This window comes from Chelonia mydas, chromosome 4 (assembly GCF_015237465.2).
Source record: "Chelonia mydas isolate rCheMyd1 chromosome 4, rCheMyd1.pri.v2, whole genome shotgun sequence".
NCBI classification, from domain to species: Eukaryota; Metazoa; Chordata; order Testudines; family Cheloniidae; genus Chelonia; species Chelonia mydas.
In genome coordinates, this window is record NC_057852.1 from 39685662 (window position 1) to 39711560 (window position 25899).

The 25899-nt window shown below is 41.2% G+C and overlaps 1 protein-coding gene across 1 annotated transcript in view; it reads left to right on the top strand.

Annotated features, from left to right (window-relative positions):
- Positions 1 to 1921: 1921 nt before the first annotated feature.
- SYNPO2 (synaptopodin 2) overlaps positions 1922 to 25899 on the top strand; it is a 123490-nt gene continuing 99512 nt past the window's right edge. Inside the window, exon 1 of the mRNA XM_007054447.4 lies at positions 1922 to 2191. Coding sequence (XP_007054509.2) covers positions 2087 to 2191 — 105 coding nt within the window. The 5' untranslated portion in view covers positions 1922 to 2086. The remainder of the gene's footprint in view (positions 2192 to 25899) is intronic.

Consider the following 25899-nt stretch of genomic DNA (forward strand, 5'->3'; position numbering starts at 1 on the left):
ATTGTTTAACAGTGCGATTAAAACTGCGATCAATCACAAATAATTTTTTTAATTGTGATTAATTTTTTTTTAGTTAACTGTGATTAATTGACAGCCCTAATAGCAGGCACAGCTTCTTCAGTCTGAGGTATTTGATTGGTATCCTCTTTCAGAGAGTAGTTCTCAATTCATTGTGATCATTTGCCAGGATTTTCCCAAAAGTAATCTTTGAATATACCAAAGTATGATAGTGTTTCTTCTCCAGTGTCATAGATCTGCATAACACTTTGCAGTCATAAGAAAATACAGTCCATCCAAGAAGGCATTACAATTTAGGGGCCAATTTTTCCTACTTTTCATGTAAGGTACTTATATAACCTCCCATCACTGAACACTTTACAATCTTTAATGTATTTATCCTCTCCCCTGAGAGGTAATGATGTGCTATTATGCTCTTTTTAAAGATGGCGATCTAAGGCACAGAGAGTCTACGAGGTTGTCTACAGAACCAAGACTGTGGCAAGCTAGGGAGTGAATCTAGATCACACAAGCCTGCTTCAGTCTAGCTGACTGTGTGGGGGCCTGCTAAGGCATGTTAACAGTTTATTGGAGCCCTTTGAGCTAGTGTTGTTTGAGTGCTAGATCAAAGCGCATTAACTAACTGTTAAGTCCCAGTCTAGCTCACTCCTATTCTATAATATGGCCTGCTCTGGTGGATGAATTCCATCCATTTGTGGATAGTGTCAGTAAAGCCCGTTGCTACACCTCATGTCTAGTCCCTCCTTCTCAAGTGGTGGGCATGCTGGGTGCATGTCTGAGAGGAAGGAGACGTGGCTGAAGTGCTTCAGTGATGCTCTGGGGGCATACTGGTGCCTTGAGACCTAATTTCCCTCTAAGCTGCACAGCCGCGCAGCTGCCTATTACGTGCTGCGCAGGTGCTCAGGGGTGCAGGGTGGGAGAGATGCCCCTCCCCAAGCCCCGGACCTGCTGCGGCGACCTTCTCCCAGCCACGACTCAGCCCGGCCCTGGACCTGCTGCGCCAGGGGACAGGAGCCTCTTCCCCAGTCCCGAACCTGCCGCGGCTGGGGAGACAGGCACCCCTCATTCGGCCCTGAACCTGCTGTGGCTGGGGGATAGACGCCCTTCCCCTGGCCCCAACCCAGGCTGCACCCTCAGCCAGAGCCCTCACCCCTCTGCACCCCAACCCTCTGCCCCAGCCCTGAGCCCCTCATCCCTGGCCCCACCCCAGAGCCTGAACCCCCGGCCCGGAGCCTTCACCCTCCCATAATACCCCAACCCTCTGCCCCAACCCCGAGCCCCTTCCCACACGCCAAACCCCTCAACCCTACCCCGCCACATGAATTTTGCTATGTGCACCAATATGGGTGGGAAAAATTAGAGGGAACACTGCCTGGGACCATAACTGGCTGGCACAATTTAGAAGAATCTGAAGGCTGCATAAGGACTGGGCCAGCATAGAACCAGCTCCAGAATGAGGAAGTCACAACTGCCTCTTTTACCTACCCCCCCAAAGCTGCAGCGAGTGCATAGTGGGTAGTAGTAGGAATCTAAGAATATAATTTATTCAGCTGATCTTAATGGAGTTTCCCTTGATATCCTCTATTCCCTTCTTTTTTTGGAGTGTGAGATCAAGAAATACAGAGATTAAAGTTTAACAAGCCTGGTTCCATGTACAAAATATAAACGTGGTCTTAAATCATCACTGGGAAATTTACACTACTTGCTCTGGTGTTTTGATGTAGCTGTCACAGGCAGAGGCTCTTGTGGTTAAATATAGCTTTTTTAGCCTCATGGCTCAGTCTCTTTTGTGTGTGGTTTCTCAGCATTGTTTTACTTTACTCTGAAGGTGGGCTGAGCATAGGAGAGTCTGACGAAACAGTGGGCTGGGCCCTTGATCTGTGAGAGCAGTTGCATTCTTGTGAATTACTACATTATAGAGAGCAGTACGCAGCAGCAGCAACAGAGTGGTGCTCTGCTTCTCCAGCTCTGCCTGGCAGGCGAGCCTCAAGTTCAGTGAACATCTACAAAAGCTAGAGAACTTTTCATCTTCCTCTGCAGATGAATTCTGCCTAATCGCACCAGGAAAATGGGCACAGGGGATTATATCTGCATTTCCATGAGTGGAGGGGCACCTTGGGGCTTTAGATTGCAAGGTGGCAAGGAGCAAAAGCAGCCTTTGCAAATCGCTAAGGTAGGACAATGAGAGAGATGTTATCAGTGTATTATGACAAGGAGGGAAAGAAAGAAAGAAGCTTGTTGTGATCTATATAGCTTCCAGTCAGAAACCTTGAGGCAAGTTTTATTGTGGGGCTTGCTATGTTTGTTGGAAATGTATTTGGGGAGCTGCTTCCACAGGTGCAGATTGTGATTTTTTAAATGATAAGCAATTCTTTTAATTACCTACAAGTACCACAACTGTTTTCTTGAATGGGAAGGGCACAAGCTTATGAGGTGATGAGTGCCTTCAGTGCCCACTGAATTCATTGGGTGTGGTGGAAGTCACTCAGCACCATACAGGATGGGGTCCCCAGTTAGCAATCCCAGTTTTGACTATTGATTTGTGACACTTTCTCTAGTCTTGGCATGGAATAAATAAATGATTTAGCATGAGAAAGTGTTCCTACTATTTTGGGACTCCTGGAAAGCATTACCCAGAGAGTTATCACTTCATATTAATGAAAAGTACACTCTCTGGAAACAGCTTTAATCGTTGCCAAACACGCCATGGTATGTATTTCATGGATTATACCCTGAAAATTGTTGAGTGTATCACAGTTTATATTTATATATGAAGTGAAAGTACACAACAAAAAGTCTAAAACAACTTGAAAGAAAATGGTCTCAAACCATAAAATTTTAGAATATTTTTTTTAAAAAATTAGTTTGGTTTAAAACAAATATTCATTTTATTACAGACTGTGGTGTTTTATGGTGATTAGGAATTGTAGAATGATAGCTGGGTTGCCGCATCCTGTCATTTTAGACAAGGGGCCGTTCTGTCCACAGCTATGGTATCGGCACAAATTTAATACTGTGAGAGCAGATTTTGGACTAGTGAATATAATAAATCCTGGCAGATTAACCTGAAGTCCAGAGATTAAGATGTATTTTATACCAATAAAATAAAAAAGGAAACAAGAGAAAAAAAAGGGGTATATTCATTATCACATAGTACTCAGTACTAGGTAGGTTGCTACATTTTTAGGAATTTGATTTTGGGGCATTATTAAGCTAGTTCTTTAATCCTGTACTTCTTTTAGCTGGCAATATACGTACTAATTAGAGTTGCATTAAACTAATTGGGTTAGTTACTTTTTCCAATATAGCAGAAATATTAGATATGGGAGAAAAGGATTTTACTTGTTTAAAACCAGGGGCTTGTGTCCGTTCTTTTGCTAGGAAAATAACATCTTTCATTCCGTTTTCTCTGAATTATTTTCAGCCATAAAATTAATGTTATTCAATAATCAAGCTGCAGTTTATTGAACATATTTTTCACTTATCATTTGTAAGTATTATTGTCTCTTAATATTTATTTTTTAATATTTTGCAATACTCTAACAGTGTTTTTTGTTTAAAAGAATCAAAACCTGTTTGCACACAAATGTTTCTTTGCAAGTAACTTCATCAATAGTAGGTGATGGTAGAATCCTGCCACCTAGTGGAAACATCAAGGAATGCAAAAGTCAAAGGAGATGGATAGAACTGGGGTAGCTTTTGTTTTGTCAAAGCAAAGCAAAACCATGGTAGTTTTGACACAAGGTTCAGGTATGACCCATCTCTGTTACAGACAAAAGATGGGTAAAGTCAGGGGTTTTACAAAAAACAAAAACCCAAACCCAGAACCAGGGATAGTTTGGATGTGTCCTAAAACTAACTCACCAGAACCACTAAACCATTTGAACCCTGAGGTTGGGAGAACTAGCCAAGTGGTTACAGTTGTGACTAATCTCTAAAAGCAGGAACCAATCGTTTTTAGAAAGGATCATTAAGGAAAGTATGTGTTTTACTTGTAATTAAAACCAATCAAATGGCCAAGTAATGCAAAAACTTTAGAACAAGCTTTATAAAAATAAAATTATATTATACATATTTGTCAGTGACTCTTTGTAGACTAATGTCTCATGAAGTTGGTTATGGGTACCAGAGTTTTAATTCCTCAGCTACTGGTTATGATATGGCGCAGATCACTAGGGACTGAAAGCTGTCACTTTTGACTGGCCCAACGCTGCTCCTTCACAAGGCCAAGAACTTTTTTGGTACCCCAACTTGTCAATACCTTTCCCACAACATGCCTTTTCCTATCATGACCAACTAGGGAGAGTACTGGTAAAATCTAGCCAGGGCTCAACAGGGGCCTGCTGTGTGACTCCCCGAGAGATGTTCTGAATTGGCAGATCTCCCGGTCAGCCAGCCCTGTCTACTTGATGGGCTGCATTGACAGATTCTGAGTGCCCAGGCAGATTAGGGTTTACTTGGTGCCCTGCATATCAACAAGCATGAGCTCTGTCAGACCAGCAAGAGAAGTGAATTTCAGAGTAAGGGTTTGTCTAGACTGAGAAAACAAGTTATGTTTGGGAATGTATTAGCTAACACACTTCAATTAATGTGCACCTAGTTTAGGCCAGCCATGTTGTGTTTAAAAAACAACAGCTGTTTGAGGATAACTCTAGTCTGCCCCCTATGGTTGACCATGACCAACTAACTCAACATGACTTGCCCAAAATAGTGTTTAAAACTCTTAGTTAAAATGGAAAGAGACAAGGTGGATGAGATAGTATCTTTTATTGGATCAACTTCTTTTGGTGACAGAGAGACAAGTTTTGAGCTTACACAGAGCTTTTCTTCAGCTACATTTATTTTTTTATAACTCATTTTCTAACATGACTTATTTTTGTTGTCTAGACAAGTCCTAAAAGGCCCCTTGCTGAACATATCCTGCTGTCAGTCTTCAGATACCAGGCCCTTCAGCTGCTTTTAATTTTGGGGTCACAATACAGGGAGAGAGTCAATCTCTAACATGGCTAGGACCCAACCCCTAAATGGCTTATAAAACACTAATGAATTGTACCCGAGCATGAACTTTTCTCAGTATTGTTTCAGGTTGTTTCAAACCCTTTGCATTTCACTTTTGGTTTCAGGTTCCTTTTGAACAAAATATGGTGAAATTAAACCCATATTGAAACCCGAGAGTTTTGTTGCAGAAGTTTTTGAGTCTAACATAATTATGTAACCAACTGCTATATGGTTCATTACTAAATCTGAGGTAGAACAGTCTAAAAAAAATTATCCAGAGACAGCAAAACATTTTGTTGAGAGTTATGGCAAAACGGTTTTGAGCACTAAAAATGTTTGGAGAGAACCTAGTTGGTTTTGTTTGATTTGAACTCTAAACTAGCCAAATATCTAATGGCTTCAGGTAGGTCTGTGAATAATAGTTACAACAGAACATGAAAACCTAAAAAGTAAAGGTTTTCACTTTGTTTCATGTTTTGAGGAAAGAAAAAAAATGCCTTTTGTGTGAAAGCAAATTTCCTGGGTGCAAGGTCACTGGATAAAGAATTGCAAAATGGTTCCTCTTTCCCCCCATCCCCACCCCCACCCCCAAATACACAGCTTTTGACATTTCAGTGCAATAGGATTTTAGTTGCACTTGTAGCTAGGTATGGTTTAAAACAAAGGAAGGGAAATTTGCAGTGGATTTTATTCCATTTTATACAGACTATTCTGAAGCCTACAACAAATTCAGTTGTACTAAAAAAGCATGTAAAGTCTCTAATATTGTTTTTTCAAAAAAGGCCCAGTCCTTCTACCAATTGAGTTATAGGTTGTTCTGCCACTGATATCAATGAGAGAAGGATCAGACCCAAAGTTTGTGCCCACAGAGATAAAACATGGTAGTGTGACACCTTCAGAGAGGAATCTTTTTATTGGCATAATCTTTTTTTACCAGTGTATTCTCAGAGCTGATCAGAAATCAATAAGCAGTGAGGCACACTTCTCAATAGTGTTAATTTTCCCACAACCTCACAGGGAATTAGAGACTGTTCTTCTTTACCTTTAGTGGTAAATCTTTTTTCTTTTAGGGGGAGAAAGGATTGAATATCCTTTGAAGCGTCGTGGGGTTTGAGTATTGGAACTTATGATGCTTGAATAATTCTACTCTGTAAATAAGTCTCCTATCTTAAGTTAACAAGACTTTGACATAGCTACATGTGAACTCATTTGCTTACATATTTGTTACATGTAATGGATCAAATTAATCCATGGTATAACTCCATTAACTCACCTGATTTCAACAGAGCTATAGGAGGAATTAATCTAGCCCATTATATATATAATGGATGTTAAGTGTTTACTATGAAAACTCACATAACTAGGTGGGAAAGTCATGTTTTTCTTTGAAGTGATTTTCTGGATATTATTTTTTCTTTAATTTAGTTTTTATATTTTATAAAATTAAAAACTTTAAAAAAATCCAGGTCCTTCACTTATGTCAAGGTGGACACAGAAGGCACATGAACATAAAGATAAAAAATGCCATCTTAATTTCATGCAGCCTGGCTTTTTAGACAGTTTCATTGTTATTTCAGAACCATTCCCCTGATACAGGGGATGCATATGTGAATCAGGGCCTTAGTACATGTATTATACACTGGTCTCAACCATTATGTACGCTCTATTACTCTGAATAGCTAAGTACTTTTTTTTTTAAAGAAAACACGCATTCTAATAGATGAGACTCAGTAAAGCCACTTCATTCTCTTGGAGCAATAATATGTATATAAATATTTTGTCACTGAAAAGAATAGCTCTAGTTTACCACATCCATAGAATGCTCAAACTCTTTTTTTTTTAATTAAGTAAAACTCTGTTAAATATTTACAGAATTATTAGCCATAAGTATTAATGCTAAGTTTGGAGTCATACCTACAGAATGAGGTTTTCTGTTTGATTATTCCTAGCAAAAATAATTCAGAGAAAATATTTAAACTTCTTGGGGGGAAAACCTCTACTTTTCCATCTGCTCTTAGAATGATAAAGCCATCTGCTGAACACAGAAAAATTAATTGATTTCAGGGGGGTTGTGTGGGGCCTTTTGTGTTGTTGTTGTCTTGTCTTTGAGAGTGCTCCATGGATTATCTTATTTCCCTCTCTGTTCCACACCTCCTCATCCTGTGTGCTGCATCACTTCAGAGCTACTATTCGCTGGCTGTAGAGGCCTGGCTGAGTTTCCCTCCAGAGCACATCAGTTCTGCACAGTACTCGTACTGCACCAGGCACCAATAAGAGCAAAATCTGTGCAGCTTCTCCAGCTCCTGCTGGCTCAGGAAGCCAGAAATAAACATTTAGGACCAGATCCTCAGCTGGTGACCTACTGACTTCAATCGAGCTATTCTGACTGTCACCAGTTGAGGATCTGGCCCTTACTTTTTTTAACATTGTTGGCTCTTTGAGCCTTATAGGAAAATATATGCCCATGCATTAGCTGAGTAATCAAAAATACATACCTTGAAAGTTTAGGGGGGAATCCTCCCGATTTTATTTTTTAAAGCATTATTGATTTTAGTGCTTGTGAAGGGTATGAGGCTGACAGCGCTAAAGGCTAAAGATGTCTGTCCATAAAATGAAGCCCCCAGCAGTGGAAAGTCTCATTAGGGTGGACTGGCAAGTAAGGCATATTTACACACAGTCTTTTGCCTGAGGAGTTGTTTTGAGGGGCTGTGTTTCTTTTCTGAAGAAGGTTTTATTAAGTCCTTTAACTGATACTGACCCAATTTAATAACCAATAAAATTTTTCCTGTGCACATAGGACTTGATCCAGCTCCTATTTAAGTCAATGGCAAACTTCCATTCACTTCAGTGGGGCAGCAGGAGGCCATTACAGAGATCTGATTAAAAATCATTTTGAAAATTGAAACAATAAATTTAGTTTGCCAAAATCAAGTGGAAAGTGCCTAGTTTTGAACTCTGAGGCTGAAATACTATGTTTGTCTTTCTGGCACTGACTAAATAATGAAAAAGAAATCCTTTCTAATATACCTTTACCAGAGGGGGCTTCCAAAGTGTAGGGTTGTGAGTTTTTAAATAATTTCATTGCAGAGGGAAGGAAGGAAAGCTTCGTACTCCAGCAGCAGTGCCAATGGAAGAGTTTAGTACTAAGGCACTAGTGTAGTACTGCACAGCAGAACTGACACGACTGTATACCCTGTTTTGGATATGCAGCCTCCATACCAAACTGTTTTTGGCATGCTTTCCAAAAGCATTTATGCAAATACAGTATGGTCTGGATATATGGCAAATATTCATTTGTGTTTGTTTCTAATAGATAAACTTCAAAACTTTATGCCAAGAGAGTTTTCAGTGGGAGAGACTACATATTGGTTCAATATAAATAACTTAAGAAAGTAAAGTCTGTATCTAAATACTAAAATTACATTAGCTCCTTTGTTAGTGCTTTGCTTCATCGTTTGAACCCTTTGCTGGAAACATTTAAAGTGTATTGTATGACATTATATATTATTGTTTTGTATTTCCTGCCATTAACTTAATAGTAAGGTTTCTTAGCTAAATTTGCAGCAAAACAGCACAACAGAAAATGATGTTTATAATATCCTTTAGGATTGTGTCAGGTCATTAGAAAGGATAACTCCAGTACTTGTGCGTATCATGGAAGGGGGCTCTCGCATTCAGTGTGGAACGTGGGTTGCTTTACACGTATCTTCTCAACCAGAAACTATTGAAGGGGCCCATTATTCAGGGGATTAATGCTCAGAGCCTATCACACTATAAAATGGCTTTTATTTTAAGAAATTGCTTCTAGTTTTGGAGGAACAATTTTGTCCCTGCAATTAATTGTGGGCAACAATGAGTGCATTTAGAGAGTGCGCTACCTGATTGAACCCAGAATTCATTTCTACAACTATCGCTGGCAGGAACAAAAATGACACCACAAAATTGGAGGGCAGGTTGAGGGGCTTAAAAATTGGGACCAATAAAACCATGTTATATAAGGAACGATTCATCATTCCTTATATAACATGGTTTTATTCCCACTTTCTTCAGGTAGTTCACTTTTCTCATCAGACCCTGCAGCCCTTGTGAGTGCACCAGTCACATTGGACGATAATGGAAGGGCTGCAGGATCAGGCTCCAAGTTGAGGATGGACAAAGCAGCAAGACTTGAGCACACACCAGTGCTAGTCTACACTGGGAAATTATATCATCATAGCTACATCTCTTAGGTGTGTGAAAAATCCACATCCCTAAGAGATATTTCTATGCTAACCTAACCCCCGGTGTAGACATCCTCTTGGGGAGATGGATGACTGACACTCATGGGAGAACCCCTCTCATCAGCATAGGTTGTACCTACACCGGCTATGCCATAGCGTTTTATTTGCTGCTCACACTCCAGTGTAGTATAATGTTGAGTATGAGGGCCAAAATCTTTAAAAGAGCTGAGTACCCAACTTCCATTGAGAACAATGGGAGATGGAGGTATGCTGAGCACGTTTGAAATCTGGCCACTTCATTTGGGTGCCTAAACACCTAAATGGGAGTTGAGCTTTTCTGAAAAAAAATTAAATTAAATTTAAAAAAATCTAGCCCTGAGCTCTCTCATGTTGACTGAAACTTTGAGCTTCAAACTTGAGCCCCCTGGGTAATATGCCATCTATTGCAGTTCTGACTGGGGCACATGAGAGGATCCTTTCCTCCTGATTAATACACAACCTCCAACCCCTATTTCTCTGATTGTCTCCACAGCTATACATTTCAGTTCTAGACCCACTACCTATTGCCTTTGCTGGGTCCTTCTCCCATTCTTCCTGATCAGGACAGGGGTATCATACACAGGAAGCCAGTTCTTCAGCTTCCATGGAATTATGCCAGTTTGAACCAGATAAGGATATTGGCTTGATCTTCTTGGGGGCAAGGCTTGCTTAAGTCATCCCGTTGGCTCTTTGAGAGTATATCGGAGTATAATGGCCACACTGAAAGCTCTGTATGTGTTAAGTGTCATAAGCATGTGGGAAACCTTTCCTGACTGCTGTAGAGATCGGTTACTGCCCTGAACAGTTAGAATAGATGCTTGTTGCAAAAGTGTGTGAATCCTGTAAAGCTTTAAATGAAACGACAGAATGAACTATTTGGGGGACAGAGGTGGAGTAAACTATTTTGCACCCTCACTGCTTGCATCATGTTTAACATTAAATTGTAAGCTCTTCTGAGTCGAGATCACATCTCCTTTTTTTGTCCTGAAGAGCACCTAGCATACCTTTTAGGCACTGTAATGACAATGATATAATGCTAAAAACGTGTTTACTATTGAATGTATGTTTCATTTCCATGCATTTCTTGGAAGACTATACAGAGGATAAGCTATACAGTCTCGAGTTGAAAACATTTCAATCTGTACTTTTTAAAAAAAAATGGTGCTCATGAAGTGTGCTATATAACAGCACTAGAAACTAGAGGACTTCGGCTTACTGATGTGTTGTCTACACAGCAAAGTTAGATGTGCATTGAGTAAGGTGAGAATTTAAGTCACTATAGTAACGCTTGTATGACTACCTGTGTGGTTATTGTTACACTGGTACAAGGTGCCTTTTTCTGGTTAAGCTTATGTTGCTTTGGAAGCTGAATAAAAGAAAGCCCCCCCCAAAAGCCACTCATTCTGGAATAAGAGTATCTACACGGGGAGTTATACCTACATAATTACAGTGGCTTAAGTACACAGACAAATATACTGGTGAAGCTTTCCCTCATAGACAAACCCTCATACAATAAAGGGGGCACATACTGGAGCTGTACAAACTCCCTCATGATACCCCACAAATGTTCTTCAGCTATCACGTCAAGGAACCACATCTAGTTAGTCCTCCATGCCCATTCAAATCCTTGGCTTCTCTCTGCCACCAAGGGTGACAAGTTAGGTTTGAAAATCCCAGTAGGCTCCTATCTGTATCTTAGGTACCCAAATACCTTTGAAAATTGTTCCCAATTCAGCAGAGAATATAAGCATGTGCTTAACTATGAGCATGTGATTAAGTTGCATTTGCTGAATGTAGGTGGACTTAAGCACATGCTTAAATGTTTTGCTGAATATGGATGGACTGCTGAATCCAGATCCCAGTAGCGAGCTAGCCTGGTCACCTTTTGCTGAGTTTTGCAGAGTGGGGCCCTTTACACACAAGTGACCTGCTTTTTCCATTTGGTGAGGGAGGAAAAGTCAGGTAGATATTTCTGCCTTGTCTGGGATCAGCAAAATCTGCTGGGGTTTTGATGCCTCTTGCCAGAAGTGACCATAACTATTTATCTTGTTTGGATATTTTTGTTTGCTGCACTTTTCTGCTAATTTGGTGTTTTGCTTTTTCCACCCTGAGGTAGTGAATAGAACCCTTTTATTTAACTGGATTCTAAGCGCACCATTCCCCGCTCCCTGCCCCGCTTCTGCTGAAAGCTGCCTAATGAGCTATATTTTTTGCCCACACTTCCCTCCCCTTACTCTATCAACTATTATTCTTACTTGCTATTTACTGATTGCCACCAATAAGAAACAGAATTCTTTTGGAATCTCTAAAAGGTTCTGAAAACTTTCTGCCTAGAACAAACTATCGCTTGCCATAGAAGTGCAGAAGCTAGCAGGGAACAGCTAATATAACTGCTGTGTACCATTCAGTAGGTTGTTCTACAAGTTATATTTTGTAGAGTTCATGTCAAACACCTGTTGACAAATTTAATTGAGTTAGTTACAAAAAAGGATACTGAAATTATCTAAGAGGGAGGAATAATTGCCTACATTGTGAGGAAATAGCAAAAAGTTTTTGCTAAATAAGTAAACATGCATTGCCATTTCCCTGAACAGTCATCAAAATAATATTCCAGAATAGCTGCGGAAGACTTATACACATGATTCTTCCAATTAGAAGGAACTATTACTATATAAGGTTGTCTATTTTAAGGAAGCTGGGAACACATAAAACTACTTAATGTGTTGGAAGGTACGTTTTGTGCAGGGAGGTACTTGTTTGATATTATTCATTGCAATACTAAAATAAAAAACAAAATGTGCAAAATGCTAGGCTTGCAGGGTGGCCTGGTGCCTAGACAACCAGCATGGTTTCATTCACATTCTCAGTGATTCAGGTCTATATAGGTTATTGACCAGGACAAAGGAACTGTTCTTCAACTTGAAGTACAGGGTTGAGTTACAGAAGGTGCACAACAGGTTTTCATGTAATTGATTATTAAACATATGGTACCGTAAGCAACGTTTACTTTATGTATTATTTTAGTGGACAAACTAATTAGATAACGGGATCTGGGCTGACTTTAGCTCCCAGATGTGTGCTACCTGTCAGAGATTATATGGGGTGCTTCTGGTAATTTAAGTGATCACAATTATAATAATCCAAAAATCCCACCATCAACATGTATATATGCCTGAGCTGAGTAAACATCTGATCATCATGCAGTCACATGATTAAGAATTGCCAGATGTTGCTATTTCATACAGTCTTACAAGTTCTGCTTAACTGAATGTGGAGGTAGTTACATTGTTGAGAAATACGTGTTAGTTATGGTGCTTTTTCTTAGTGGAAGCTGTTGCATATCATGCAGCAAAGTTTGATACTGCTTTAGTCTTTCTAATGAAATCATTTCTTACAGAACTACTTACTGCCTACAGGATATCTATACATGTAAATCAGAACAAGAAGTATATAGTATCAAAAACATTACAACTGTCTGCCCCGCTCCCCTCCAATTCCAAATCTTGCTATCTGTTAGTTCCACTCCTTATATCATGTCTGAATTTAGACTGTAATCTCTTCAGGGCAGCCACCATGTGTGTCTATATATCTGTAAAGTACCTAGCAGATTGTGGATGCCCTAAAATAATTAATTATGAAGTAGGATACACTTAAAATACTTCTTCTTGCCTAAATTAACCTTCCTAGGAATTCTGCCATCAGTGGGAAACTTTGTACATTAAGGGTTCCAAGAGTGCTTCACAGTGGGGGATAGCTGTAATAAACTGCAGGGGTGGGAGAAGGCTGCCACTGTGAAATCTCCAGCCAGGTTTGAAAGAAAGACTTTTGGTGCTGATCTGAACCAAATCTACAGTCTGAACTAGACATGGACCCAACCCAAAAATCTGCCTAGATATACCTCTGAAAGTTGGGCAAGTAACCCAGTCTATTTAGGTTTTAGATCAGAGGTGGGCAAACTACAGCCCGCAGGCCACATCTGGCCCACACGACCATCCTGCCCAGCCCTTGAGCCCCCGGTCCCTCCCCTGCTGTCCCCTCTCCCCCGCAGTCTCAGCTCACTGCGCCGCCAGTGCTCTGGCCCGTCGCTCCTGCCGGGCAGCACGGCGGCGTGGCTGGCTCTGACCAGGCGGTGTGGCTGCAAGCTCCTGCTGCTTTGGTTCGGAGGGGGGGGGGGTGTCAGAGGACGGGGAGCAGGGGCGGTTGGATAGGGGTGGGGTCCCTGGGGTCCTGTCAGGGGGTGGGGGTATGGATACGATTGGGGCAGTCAGGGGACAGGGAGCAGGGGGGGTTGAATAGGGGGTGGGGTCACAGGAAGTCCCGGGAGGGGGCGATCAGGGGACAGGGAGCAGGGGGGGTTAGATTGGTCGGGAGTTCTGAGGGGGGCAGTCAGGGGGCGGATGGGGGCGGGGTCAGGCTGTTTGGGGAGGCACAGCCTTCCCTACCCGGCCTTCCATACAGTTTGTAACCCCGATGTGGCCCTTGGGCCAAAAAGTTTGCCCACCCCTGTTTTAGATAGTGCCTCGTTTCTAAACTAGACCCAGATCAGAATAGAAACAAAAATCCTGGAATTAATGCCCCCCAATTTTTTTTTTTTAATCATCTGAATTTTACAGTTTGGGCCTGTTTCTGCTTGGAACATCTTGAATCTTTCCATTGACTTCAGTGAAGATAGCATCAGGCCCTAGATTGTGACAAAGTTATCAGTCTTCTATTTTTCAGGGTCATCAGACTAACTTTACCAGAAGCTTTCTGAGTTCATGGGATCATTTGTGACTCAAACAATGATGTGATTTACAAACTTATATTATTTAGCGGGGGGAGTTTCAAACTGTCACAGTTAGGGGTTTCCTCTATTAAACTGTACAGCAATTGTGAAAAGCAACCTAGTGAATCTAAATTCAACTAATATGAGAGGATCCTGGGTGTTTTTATACTGCACTGGAGAGAACAAGGCAAAGGAGTTAATAATTAGGTCTGGGAAGATCATCCTTGTGGCCTGTCTTTTTTTTTTTTTTTTTTTATTAATGTCATTACATGACTAAATGAAGCATTCAAATGCATTCACTGAAATAATGGTGGCATAATGGTACAACTCTTGTGTGTCACTCAGTTGTTGTTTTCTTCAACTGATTATTAGCATAGCTGTCCTGGAAAAAGCTGCATAGATCAGAATTAACAGACTCACACTTGGTGTTATTGATTGAAATTAAAATTAGAGCCGCAGCAAACTGTTCAAATCAGACTTGGGCCCTTTGGATTCCTCCTTAATCAGCTTTGAAGAACAATTAAGAGCAAACATGGTTCATCATACTTCTGGGCCATGCAATGAAAATGAAGGAACAGCAGTTGAGCCACATTTTGGGAAAATCTTAGTTGAAATTGAAAAGGGTGGGGAAGAAGCTACAGGTCCAAGTGACAAATACTTTCTTTCCAGGCATTCCAGACCAAGGGTGAGTAAACCAATTTACATAAGATAGGAACCAACCTGAAATTTCTCCCAAACCTTGAACTGAAGCATTTGAGGGTTGAAAATGATCAATGTAGCTTCCCCCCCTTCACTTCATTTTCATGCACTTGTGTGCGCCAACCAAAGCTGGAAAGGAAACTGCTACAATATTGTACATTTTTCAAACCAGGAGGAACCATCTCTGGTGTACATCCTCTCCCTACGTCAGAGTCATGGCTACATTCCTGCAACTTGCTCAGAACAGGTCACCTATTGACACTGCCCCATGTAGCTTGCTGCTGCTCATTCACTTGCTAAAGAATGTTAAAGCTTCTGCTAATAGGTTTCTAACAAGTGTAAAGTGAACCTCCAAAATGAGGCTGATCCTGCAAGGTAACAGTAGCCTCCCCAGTCTTCAATGGGAGTTCAGCAACCCCACTGGATGCAGCACGCAGTCTAAAAATTAGGATGAGTTTAGATAAGTATAGCAAAGTTCTTGAAGCTACAAAATGTGGTGGAAATCTCACATGAACAGACTTCTCTGAGATTTCTGGTCCTATTAGCTTCTGAAATGCTTTTGTGCAATGCTGCTGCCTGGGTAAGAGAGGGGAATACTTTGCTACCCAATTAGCCCCCTCTGCTATTTGATATGAAGTAGCTTTATAGCCTCACTTCAGGTTGCTCTGCACCCAGTCGGAAGGGCAGAGGGTGAGAAGAGATGGGGGGAAAAAAAGAAGCCAAGATACACGAAGCGAAGCGTGTCACCGGGTAAATACATGTAGATCCACTAAAAAGCATTAGTCACTAAAGGCCAAATTCTGTCCTTGAATATGTCCAAGGAATTTCCATTGACTCCTACCAGAGTTGTACAATGTGTATCCAAGAACTAAGTATGGTCTTCAGCCAGGAGGAGTGGAAACTGATGATATCTGAAAAAGGGTAGGTAAAATTGAAAGCCTAGTGTGGACACAATCATACCAGTACAAAAGTGCTTTATACTGGTATAGATGTTTTTTCACAAGCATCTTTACGATAGTATGCCCAGTGTGACTTTGCCAGCTAGCACCCGCCCCTTCCATGGCTTTGCAAGGTAGCACGGTGACTTTGCCTCAGTTTTTCTACCCCACAACTCATCTAGCTCTGTGCCAGATGGATTCTCCTTATGACTGTAGCTGGTTTGTTGATAGTCTCACCCCTTCCAGGGCAATAAACAATCAGTTCAATAGACCAGAAGTCCTATGTCCCTAGGAATGGGTCAATAATCCCAGCCCCCAGGAGAGTCCTGACCTCTTTGCTGGGGATGGGTGGAGAACTCAGATCCTCCTATCCACACACCCCTCTGGGTTCCAGCCCAGGAACCCTGAATTAAGCAGCTAGGACCAGTTCCTCCCAGTCCCTTGCTGCTGCCTACTTCCCCTCTCTTATAGGCTTTTTCCAGACTCAACTTCTCCTCTCAGTAGTCTTTCTAGGAACCATCCTCTCCTTTGAGCTGCAGCCTTCTTATCTCCCAGCTGTTGCTGGCCCAGCAATTAGCTGCAGCTGAGGAGATAGCAAGCATACCTATTAACCCCTTAATGGCTGTGGAAGAAAGGGGTCTATATATGGTGTAACTGTGTCCACACTGGCAGACTGTTCTGCTCTAACTAAAGTGGTTTCAGATTGACACAGTTAAAGCAGGTTTCAGAGTAACAGCCGTGTTAGTCTGTATTCGCAAAAAGAAAAGGAGTACTTGTGGCACCTTAGAGACTAACCAATTTATTTGAGCATGAGCTTTCGTGAGCTACAGCTCACTTCATCGGATGCATACTGTGGAAACAATTAAAGCAGTACATAAATGGTGTGCAGACCAGCCCTCAGAACCAGTTCATAGTAAAGATCCTGCTGTAAAAGCCTTTAGGAGCATCACTGGTCAGTAGGGTTAGACCACTCTAGGGAATGTCCAAGGTGAAATCCACTTGCCACTATATAGCCTATGTAAATGAGCTGTGTGTGTGAGAGAGGATGGACTCTCCCTTCTCCCATCCAGGTCACTCCACTACTGCGTCCTCTTTTACCCCTGTGGCAGCACTATCACAGATCCATGCCCCCATACCTTAAAATGCTTTTGCAACAGGTCTTGGAAGATCAGTAGTATAATGGAGTGCAGACTCCCTGTAGTGACTTCCTGCAGCCAACTGCCTGTTTAGCAGAACCATGCTGGTCCCACTGGATTCAGAATCTTTCACGCCTTCAGAGGGGTCAGAAGTAGGGATTATTCCCTATACAGATTCCTGGGTTCCTGAATGGAAAAATGGAACAAAAAAAATAGATTTGAAAAGCAACATAATTTCCCTTTGATTCAGTGACACAGATGTACTTCCCAAATGACTGGTCCTAGGGTAGACCCCCAGGTGCCAGCTTCCAGGGAGCACCAGACTGTTATACTGCTCTGCTGATTGGCCAGCCATTTTGGGGCGTGGGAGAGGTTGATCCACTGCTAAAGTGGGGAAGGGAGGGAAGCCGAAAACATTTTCCACCCGGCCGACAAAATGGCTAGGGCTGCTCCTGACTTCCCATGTGTGCTTGAAGAGATGTTTTTTGTATGGGTTTGTGCCTTAAGTCATACTCACCCTGAAATATTATGAGTCACGTTAATTCTTCAGCGCAACTATAAGCAGACTGTTCAGTAAGGATTAGAGAACGGAGGTCAAAGAGGGTTGAGTATAAGTGGGAGACACAAGCTGTAGAGAAGAATTCTCTAGTTACACATAGCTACTTTATTAATGAACATGTCCAGGTTTTTAGTAGAAAGATAAGTTTCAGGGCAAAATAATGGAGAAAGGGAAACTGAGCTCTGACTTTTCATTTTAATTTATTTTTGTGTATAAAGGCAATGACTTGTGACTTGTTTAAAGGCTATCCAGTTCTTAACATGAGTGATTCCTAGGGAAACTTGAGAGGCTACTCACAGTTGCTACAACACAAAATGTCAAAATGGCCCTTCCTCCCAGAATTAGATCAGTTAAAGTGCGGCCAGCAAAGTCATAGCCATTATCTTAGACAACATGAGTCAGATTGTCTTTTTTTTAGGGGAAGAAAAGCAGCACATTAGATTACATTCCTGTTCTGTTGCTCACAGTGCTCTCAGTCACAAAATGACTTCTTTATTATTATCATCAGTGTCACCAATTCTTTAAATGATAACTTACCATAATGGAATTTTGAGCTGTGTAGGACAAATAGCTGTGTCTTTAAAAAGATAACCTGAAGTAGAGCCAAAAAAGCATATGCAATAACCATTGACTTTGAAGTGGTATGGATCACATGCATCCTGGGGCAGAATTTGACCAATATTTTCATGAACTAATTCAATACCTGTCCACGTGAGTATTTTTGTATTTGTTGGTTTTGTTCTTGTGGGTGATTTCCTGTTCTTAATCTTAGCTCAATCCCTTCAAAAGATGCCTAGTGCTGGGACCCACTATGTCACAGATCACAGCAGACACTCATTCTGATACTATCCTCCATGACTAATGTGCTGTCAATGTCAGACACTTCCTCTGGATTATTTTTCTTTTCACTAAGGGCTTCTGAAAAAGGCACAGTGTATGTGAGTGAAGGAATAGATGGAGTGAATTCCATTTCCTGTTCTCTTTGTATCTCATCTCTTTGAGCTTGTATTTGACCTTACTCTGGGAGTGGGTGCAGATCTAGCGGGAAATATTACACTGAGGATTTTTGTTTTTATAGCTGCCACTTCCTTAATCTCCATGAGCACAAGTATTTGTAAATTGCTCCTTTTAACTCTGTAGAAACTAAAATGTTCTGTTTTCTTATGCAGGCAAGCTATGCTTGCTCCTGAAATAAACCGTGAGGATCTAGCACTATTTTGGAAACTGTCCATAGTGAAGTTTCTTTAACTCAATGGCTGCAACAATAGCTGAAGAGTCTACAAAATAATCAAAGCAATAATAGAAACACCAAATGAAAAGGAAAGTCCATCTCTTATATTAATATAACTAAATATCAGGGGTGGCCAAACCGTGGCTCGCGAGGCAAATGCAGCTCTTTTACACTTTAAAGTGCGGCTCGTGGATCCCCCCAGACCTCCCCCATTCTCCACCTACCAGACTGGGGGGAGCTTGGGACCTCTGCCTCACAGTGGGGTGGTGGGGTAGGGGTTTCTGCCAAGTGGGAAGGGGGTTCTCGGGGCTTCAGCCCTGTAAGGCATTCCTGCTGGGGCTTGGGGCTTCAGCAGGAGCAGGCTGAACCCCAAACCCCAGCCAGCTCCTCCCACCGTGATGAAGTCCCGAGCCGCGGCAAGTATGCCCCAGCTCTCAAACGTCTGAAGATTGTCACATGTACCACAGAGAGTCAGTAAGTTTCTCCACCCCTGCTATATATGTCAAAAGCTTGTTACAGGGGTGAAGTATTTTGAATGGCAAGTAGGTATTTTAGGGGGATAGGCTAATCTGTTTGAACCGTGTGAGTTATTAAATTAAATCTGTAAAATGACAGTTATTTCATGTCTTCTTATATATTCCAGATGTTTGTCATCATCATGTTCAATATTTTGCTTTTGTTAATTTTAGAAAATGCTTTAGACTAGTTATCACTTCAGCAGCTGGAGTATGATTTGAACAATATACAAATTTATTCCCTGTAGCATTTCTACATGTTCTTCCTTCCTTCTATTTCTATTGCTCCCTTTTCTTTCATACCAAAATTATGAACACAAGCTGAACATTTAAAATTCCAGTGTTTATTTATTATAGTAAGACTAGATGCAATGGGGCATCTCTCTCCCCTGTGTAACGCCCCTGAAGTCAATGGAACTTCACCAGAAGAGTTTTTTGGCATATTTTCTCCAATTAGAAAAATATATGTATGATAGGAACAAAGGAAGGTTACTGGATGTTATGGTTATGATGCAACAGTGAAACCTGAGCCAACTATGAATAGCATATTACCCTTCAGAGATGTAATTATCTTACAGCAGATGTCAAATATTTGACATCCATAAATATATATAACAGTCAGTGATGATTCCATAACAGCAAAAATTCAGAGGAGTGTTTAAGGAAGTTAGGCATCTAACTACCTTGGAGGATCTGGGCCTAAATGGCTCACAAAACTTTGTCCCACTAGTAACCTGAATTATCCAATTACCCACCCAAGAGCCTAATCCTGTAAGGAAGGCATGATTTAGTCATAACTTCGGAAAGGCCCTGTGGAGTCTGACTTTTAAGAGTGACTGACTGCTTCTTTGTCTTCCATGTTTTCCTAAGTGTTGTAAAAAAACAAACAAACCCCACATGACATGGAGTAGTATTATCTTTTTGTTTTTTAAAATGACGTTGTTTGTACATGCTCAAGTACCGTTACAGCAGGTGTGGGAAAGTAACTTTCACACTACCTCCAAAGTACTCTGGTAAACCACTTCTTCTCTGAGAAGGAGAGATTAGGGGAGTGGCTAAGGCTGGGCATTTGTTAGCTGTGACAATACTGTTGGTAAATGGTGGAGACATCTTTTGTATCCATCACAAGTTGATATCTAGATTGATGCAGCAGTTAGATCGCTGAACAACAAGGGCAGCAAGGTGTTGCAGTCCACTCTCCCCAGTCTTTTCATTGTGCATTCCTACACCATGTTTGACCATCTGCTTTGCTGCTCCACAGTTACACTCTGAGGATTGGACTAAGACAAATTTCTGTATTGTGGCAGCACTCTGGTCGTTCCTAACAGCAGCCTGTTAAGCCTAGTCCAGAAACTGCCTCCCAGGTTGCAAACAGGTGGATGTAAATTAGGGCTTCTGAACTTCATCAGTGTGCTTGTCTCTGCACCTCAGAGTTGCTGTGACTCTGAGACGATGTGGCAGTAGACACAGTAGGAATGACCGCTTTCTCATGGCATCCCCTGTGAGTAGTGCCAAGCAAAATGAAAGTAGACACAGGTTTTGATTCTAAGCAACAATCAGCCCAAATGAAGGCCCGTGGTTGCCTGCCATGCTTTACTGTTTGTCCCATCCATCCCATTGTTGTAGTATCTATAGGGACGGGCTATTGTCCACCATGGGATGCAATGAGGAGTAAAACCTCATTTCATTTAGTACTATGTTTTCATAAAGATGCGTTGTGTTATACTCCTAAAACTGGCAACTGTACAACTACCTTAAACCATATCACTTTATGATCTCCTAAGCATTGCAAGGTCTCTCTGCCATGAGAAAGCTGAAGTGCTGCAGAAATTAATGTTATTCAATCAGTAGGTGGCACTGTTTCTGCTGAGTTAGTACTGACCCAGTGTCCCCCCATGGTGCCAGGAAGAACTGCGCTGCTAGAGGTGCTATATTTCAAGTGAAATATAAAACTGGCGTCCTGACTGTTCTTGGTCATTTGCTTTTATTTATTTATTTTTGCAATGGTTGGGCTATTAATCTTAGTGTCCCAGCCAAATTCCAACTTTGCAACTACATTATATCCTCCCTATAGTTTAAGTTTATCTCCTACAAACCATCTTTTACAGTGCTGCAGTTAGAGTGACTGCATTTCAGTAGTGTGTGAAGTGGTGCTTACATATAGGGGCTGTAGATACACCTCTAGCACAGCACTATGAAATCCAGGACCAAATCTGGCCCACTCAGTAAAGCACTTTGGAATCATTCAGGAGTAATGGAACCATATAACTGTATGGAAATTATTACTGGCGGAAGGTAACTAAATAAAACCCTGTCAAGTTACTAATTGAAAAAAATACTTCAGATTCTCACATTCTGGAACTAATGTAAGAGTTGTTAAAAATGGCTAAACTAAATTTTTTTTTGGCCCTTTCCCAAAATGACATAGCTCCCTGGATTTGCTTATAAATTCAACTTTTAAACTTTGTGACTAGTGTAACCTTTGTAATTCAACAACATTCCCCCTGATGTTTTGATTAATTTACTTTAATGATATAGAAATCTACTGTGGCTCCTTTGGTAATATAAATCCATGTTACAAAGAATTGTGTTGTCTCAACCTCTCAATTAACCAATAGTGCCAGTGGTTTGTTGCTAGACTGGTGGGAATATTACTTGAAAAATCCATCTCTAGTTCTGTGGTATTAAAGAGCCACCAGTTCATGTTTAATTAAATTTTTAGTAAGTTTGTAACAGTGTTTCTTATATCAATCCTTATTACAGATCATGTTTAAATAGAATGTACAATAAAATATTGAAATATATATGCACAAATGCCCCCATTATAGGATTAAAATTAATATCAAGATAAAATCCTGTTTTTCACTTCAAGAATCAGGTGTTAAGAAAGCTTGAATGTAGCAATTTAAGTATTGCCAGCTCTTGTGGTTTTATCGTGAATATTGTGATATTTGCAGTTTTCTTTAAAGCCACAGCTACTGGAATCAGGTTATCTGCAAATTGCAGCTCTTGTTTTAAAAAAACAGTAAGTTTCTAGTCCTCCTAGTAGCCGAGAAAAACTTGAAACTGTGATGCTATACGAGGCAGCAAAGAAAAAGAACCCCAAAATTTATTAGTTTTTAAATATCTTTTTAAAGCCAGTTTCATGACTTTTCGGGGCCCGGTCCATCGTTTTCAAATGCTTAGGGTTGGCAATACTGTTGTTTCACTCTTCACCATCACTCTGGGCAGACAAGAGAACACAATTTCCCATACTATCAGTTTTCCACAGACTAGTTTTCTGACTTTATAGGTCTGTGGGGAAAAACCCTACTCAGTTCTTAAGGTGCTGCAAGAGAGCAAGAGCTCTGCTTTATTGTGTGTCTGACTTCAGCTGGCTGTGCACAATAAAAGCTTCACAGCACTCTACTCAGATTCACTGTCCTTAAAGGCACAAGCCCTAACACCAGTGCCACACTGCCTGTCCACATTTTCTCACCTCCTTGGACAGGACAGCCAAACAGATAGATGAGAGGAAGACTGGGAGGAGGGAGAGCCTGGTATCTGGGCCAACACATGTTTTTTTCCACAGGAGGGAAGGAGGAAGGGAAAGTAGATCCAACCCTGAGTTGCTAGCACTTTCTGCTCCCTTATCTCCAACCTCTGCTCCTAGGAAAGGGGTATTGGCTCATCTTACTGTCTCTTCCTCCTACCCTGAAATGATAGTTAGCTTCTTAGAGGAGCGGGGAAGGCAGGAGTGGAGCAGAGCTAAGCAGAAATATTTTTCATAGGAATAGAGGGAGTAGAAAGAACCCAACAATTCATAGCTGATTCTCCCCTCCATTCTACCCACTCCACTCCTGTGAAAAGCCTGTCATCCCAACTGTTCCCTCCCTCTCTAAGGAAAACCCATAGTCAACAACGTGCCGGGCCCTTGAGGAAGATCCTGCCTGGGATGCTCTAGCAGGCTTTGTGGAGGGGGTCCCATCCCCTGGCTTCTAAGGTTTTGGAGCTAACCCCACAACAACACTGGTCCAGTGGGAGGGAGGGAGGGTCAAGAAACCCCCAAGGCTGGGATAGGGCAATATGGATGCCACCAGCCTTTTCCATTCCTGGCCTGGGAAAGTATGTGAGGAGGCTTTTAGGAGAAGAGGAGGGTAGGGGAATTAAAATGAGCTGAGGGGCTCTGATGAGAAATGTGTGCATGGGAGGGGGAGAAACTGAATTAACAGGTGAGAGCAAAGCCAAATTAACTGGTCTGTGTGTGATGGGGCCAAAAAGTAATGGGGGGGGGGGGGAGGGGTATAAAATGAAGTGGCTGGTATGTAGTGTGGGAGGGCAGAATTAATTGGCTTGTATGTGGTGAGGCAGTACTAATAGATAAGCCTAGTAGGCAGGATACTAATTGGTCAGCGTGTGGTGGGGAGCAGCATTTTTTGGTCACTGAACAGTACAGCTCATCACAAGATGTTTTTTGCCCTCTGCAAAAACTTACAATAAAAATGAAACAAGAGTCTTGTCTCCACATATAGGTCGTTCACAGCACACTGCGGTCTGAATATCTTCCACAAGCCACAGACTAACTATGTGAACCCTGTTGATGCACATTAACAGTTTGCTAATGTGCTTTGATCTATTTTTGAAACTGGACTGGATCAAAGCACATTAATGAACTGTTAATGCATATGAGCAGGGTCCACATGGATAGTTGGTCCATGGCAGGAGAGTGAAGGGGAGATGCAAATCCCAGCTTGCCATGAACTAAGTGTTTAGACAAACCCAAAGTTCATTTTCTCTGAAAAAAAAATGACTTTTTAATATAAAAAGTTTTTGGCGAAAAACCAGAAATGTTTCAGGGTTTTCTGTTTTGGCAAAGAAGTTGAAACTCTTCATGGAAAGCAGACACATTTTGTGAAAAAAAATGTTTAGTTAAAAACCCAATTTTTCCTGGAAACATTTGACAGAAATTTTTCAACCAGCTCTAGTGCATGGTGTTGAGAATAGGATTATTTTTTCTGAATTTGTGAGAGGAAACATTGTTTTGGGGCAAGGAAGGATGCAAGAGTGGGGGAAGGATGGAAAGATGTACAAGCAGTCTCTTCTTCTTGCCCCTCACTGCCTTAATCGCTTACCTAAACTCCACTGTCCTCCAAATCCATTCCTCTCCTTGTCCAGACTCTCACTATGTTTCCACACCCCATGGCCATTTTCTACCCCATTTTATAATACGAAAGTGGGTAAGATCAATGAGGGTTAAGGGGCTGTGGCGTAGAGGGATACAGCACATACAACCTCACTCCATGCAGGAGAGGAGCCAATGAGCTTTGCAACACCTGCTCTTCTCTTTAGGGGAAGAGGAGCCAGGATGCCCTTCAATTCCCATTTGCACCCAGAGGGTGTGGTACCAGAGTGTCCTGATCTCAGCTGGAGCCTCTAGGCATTACTGGAATACAATTCCATTAAAAATAATTGCACGAGGGAAAAGATAATGTTGTTGTTAAACCTAGTCCTGTGCTATCAGGAGTACTATTGCACAATAAGTCATTTTAACCTTCTGCCCCTCAATTCCACCATCTGAAAATGGGGAAAATAGTTTCCTACTTCTCAGATTCATTAATGTTGCAAAGCACTCAGCTCCTGCAATGGATTTCCTATAAGGAAAGCCACATTTTTTTAATGGCTAAGTCCACCCCTATATGGTATTGCTTAGGCAAAGTTAGGAAAGCAGAATATTATTTACTAGTAGCAAAGTTATAAGCACAGTAGAACCTCAGAGTTACAAACACCAGAGTTATGAACTGATCAGTCAACCACCACCTCATTTGGAACCACAAGTACAAAACCAGGCAGCAGCAGAGACACAACCCACCCCAACAAAAAAAAAATGCAAATAAAGTACAGTACTGTGTTAAATGTAAACTACTAAAAAAAGGCGAAAGCAGCATTTTTCTTCTGCATAGTAGTTTCAAAGCTGTATTAAGTCAATGTTCAGTTGTAAACTTTTGAAAGAACAACCATAATGTTTTGTTCAGAGTTACGAACATTTCAGAGTTACGAACAACCTCCATTCCTGCGGTGTTCGTAACTGAGGTTCTACTGTAACAGTTTGAAATAATCACAGTTAGCAATGAACATAGAGGCACATTAACCCAATTAAATACATACTACACTTATATGGTGAGAAGTTAAAATTGCATCTATTGTGATACACTGTGGTCTCCATCACAATGATAACTGTCAGAAAGTTACCACACAGTGATATGAAATAACACAGTAACTTCCCTCTATGCCAAGGCCAGGAAACTGCTGTGGTATCTGAGATACTATGGTGTGATAACTTTTGCCAGAAGTTAATTCTTCAATAGCCATTGTTGCGGTGCTTTAATTGGTGGCCGCATATTATTAAACAATTTTCACTACACCATACAGATTGCTTATTTAAAACACTGAATAAAATAAAATTAAACAAAACTTCCAAGCTGTGATGTTGATAAATGCACTAAACAAGTGTTCTCTTGAAATTTCACATGTGTAACTTGTACAGTATCTATGCATGTACGTACATACACTTTAAAGCAACATATTAAACAAAGAACTATAGTTATGCATGTTTTTGTAATCCAAATAAAGTAGGTAGTGTTTTTATAACTATCAAGTCCTGGGTTATGGAGAATGTCTTCAAATAGAAATGGAAAGAGTTTTATCACTACAAACAGGTCTGATTCCCATAAAAGGAAGTTGTTTCTTTTTAATTCTGCTTCTCTGGAGAACTGGCTACAAAGTGGGAATTGTTATGGTATGA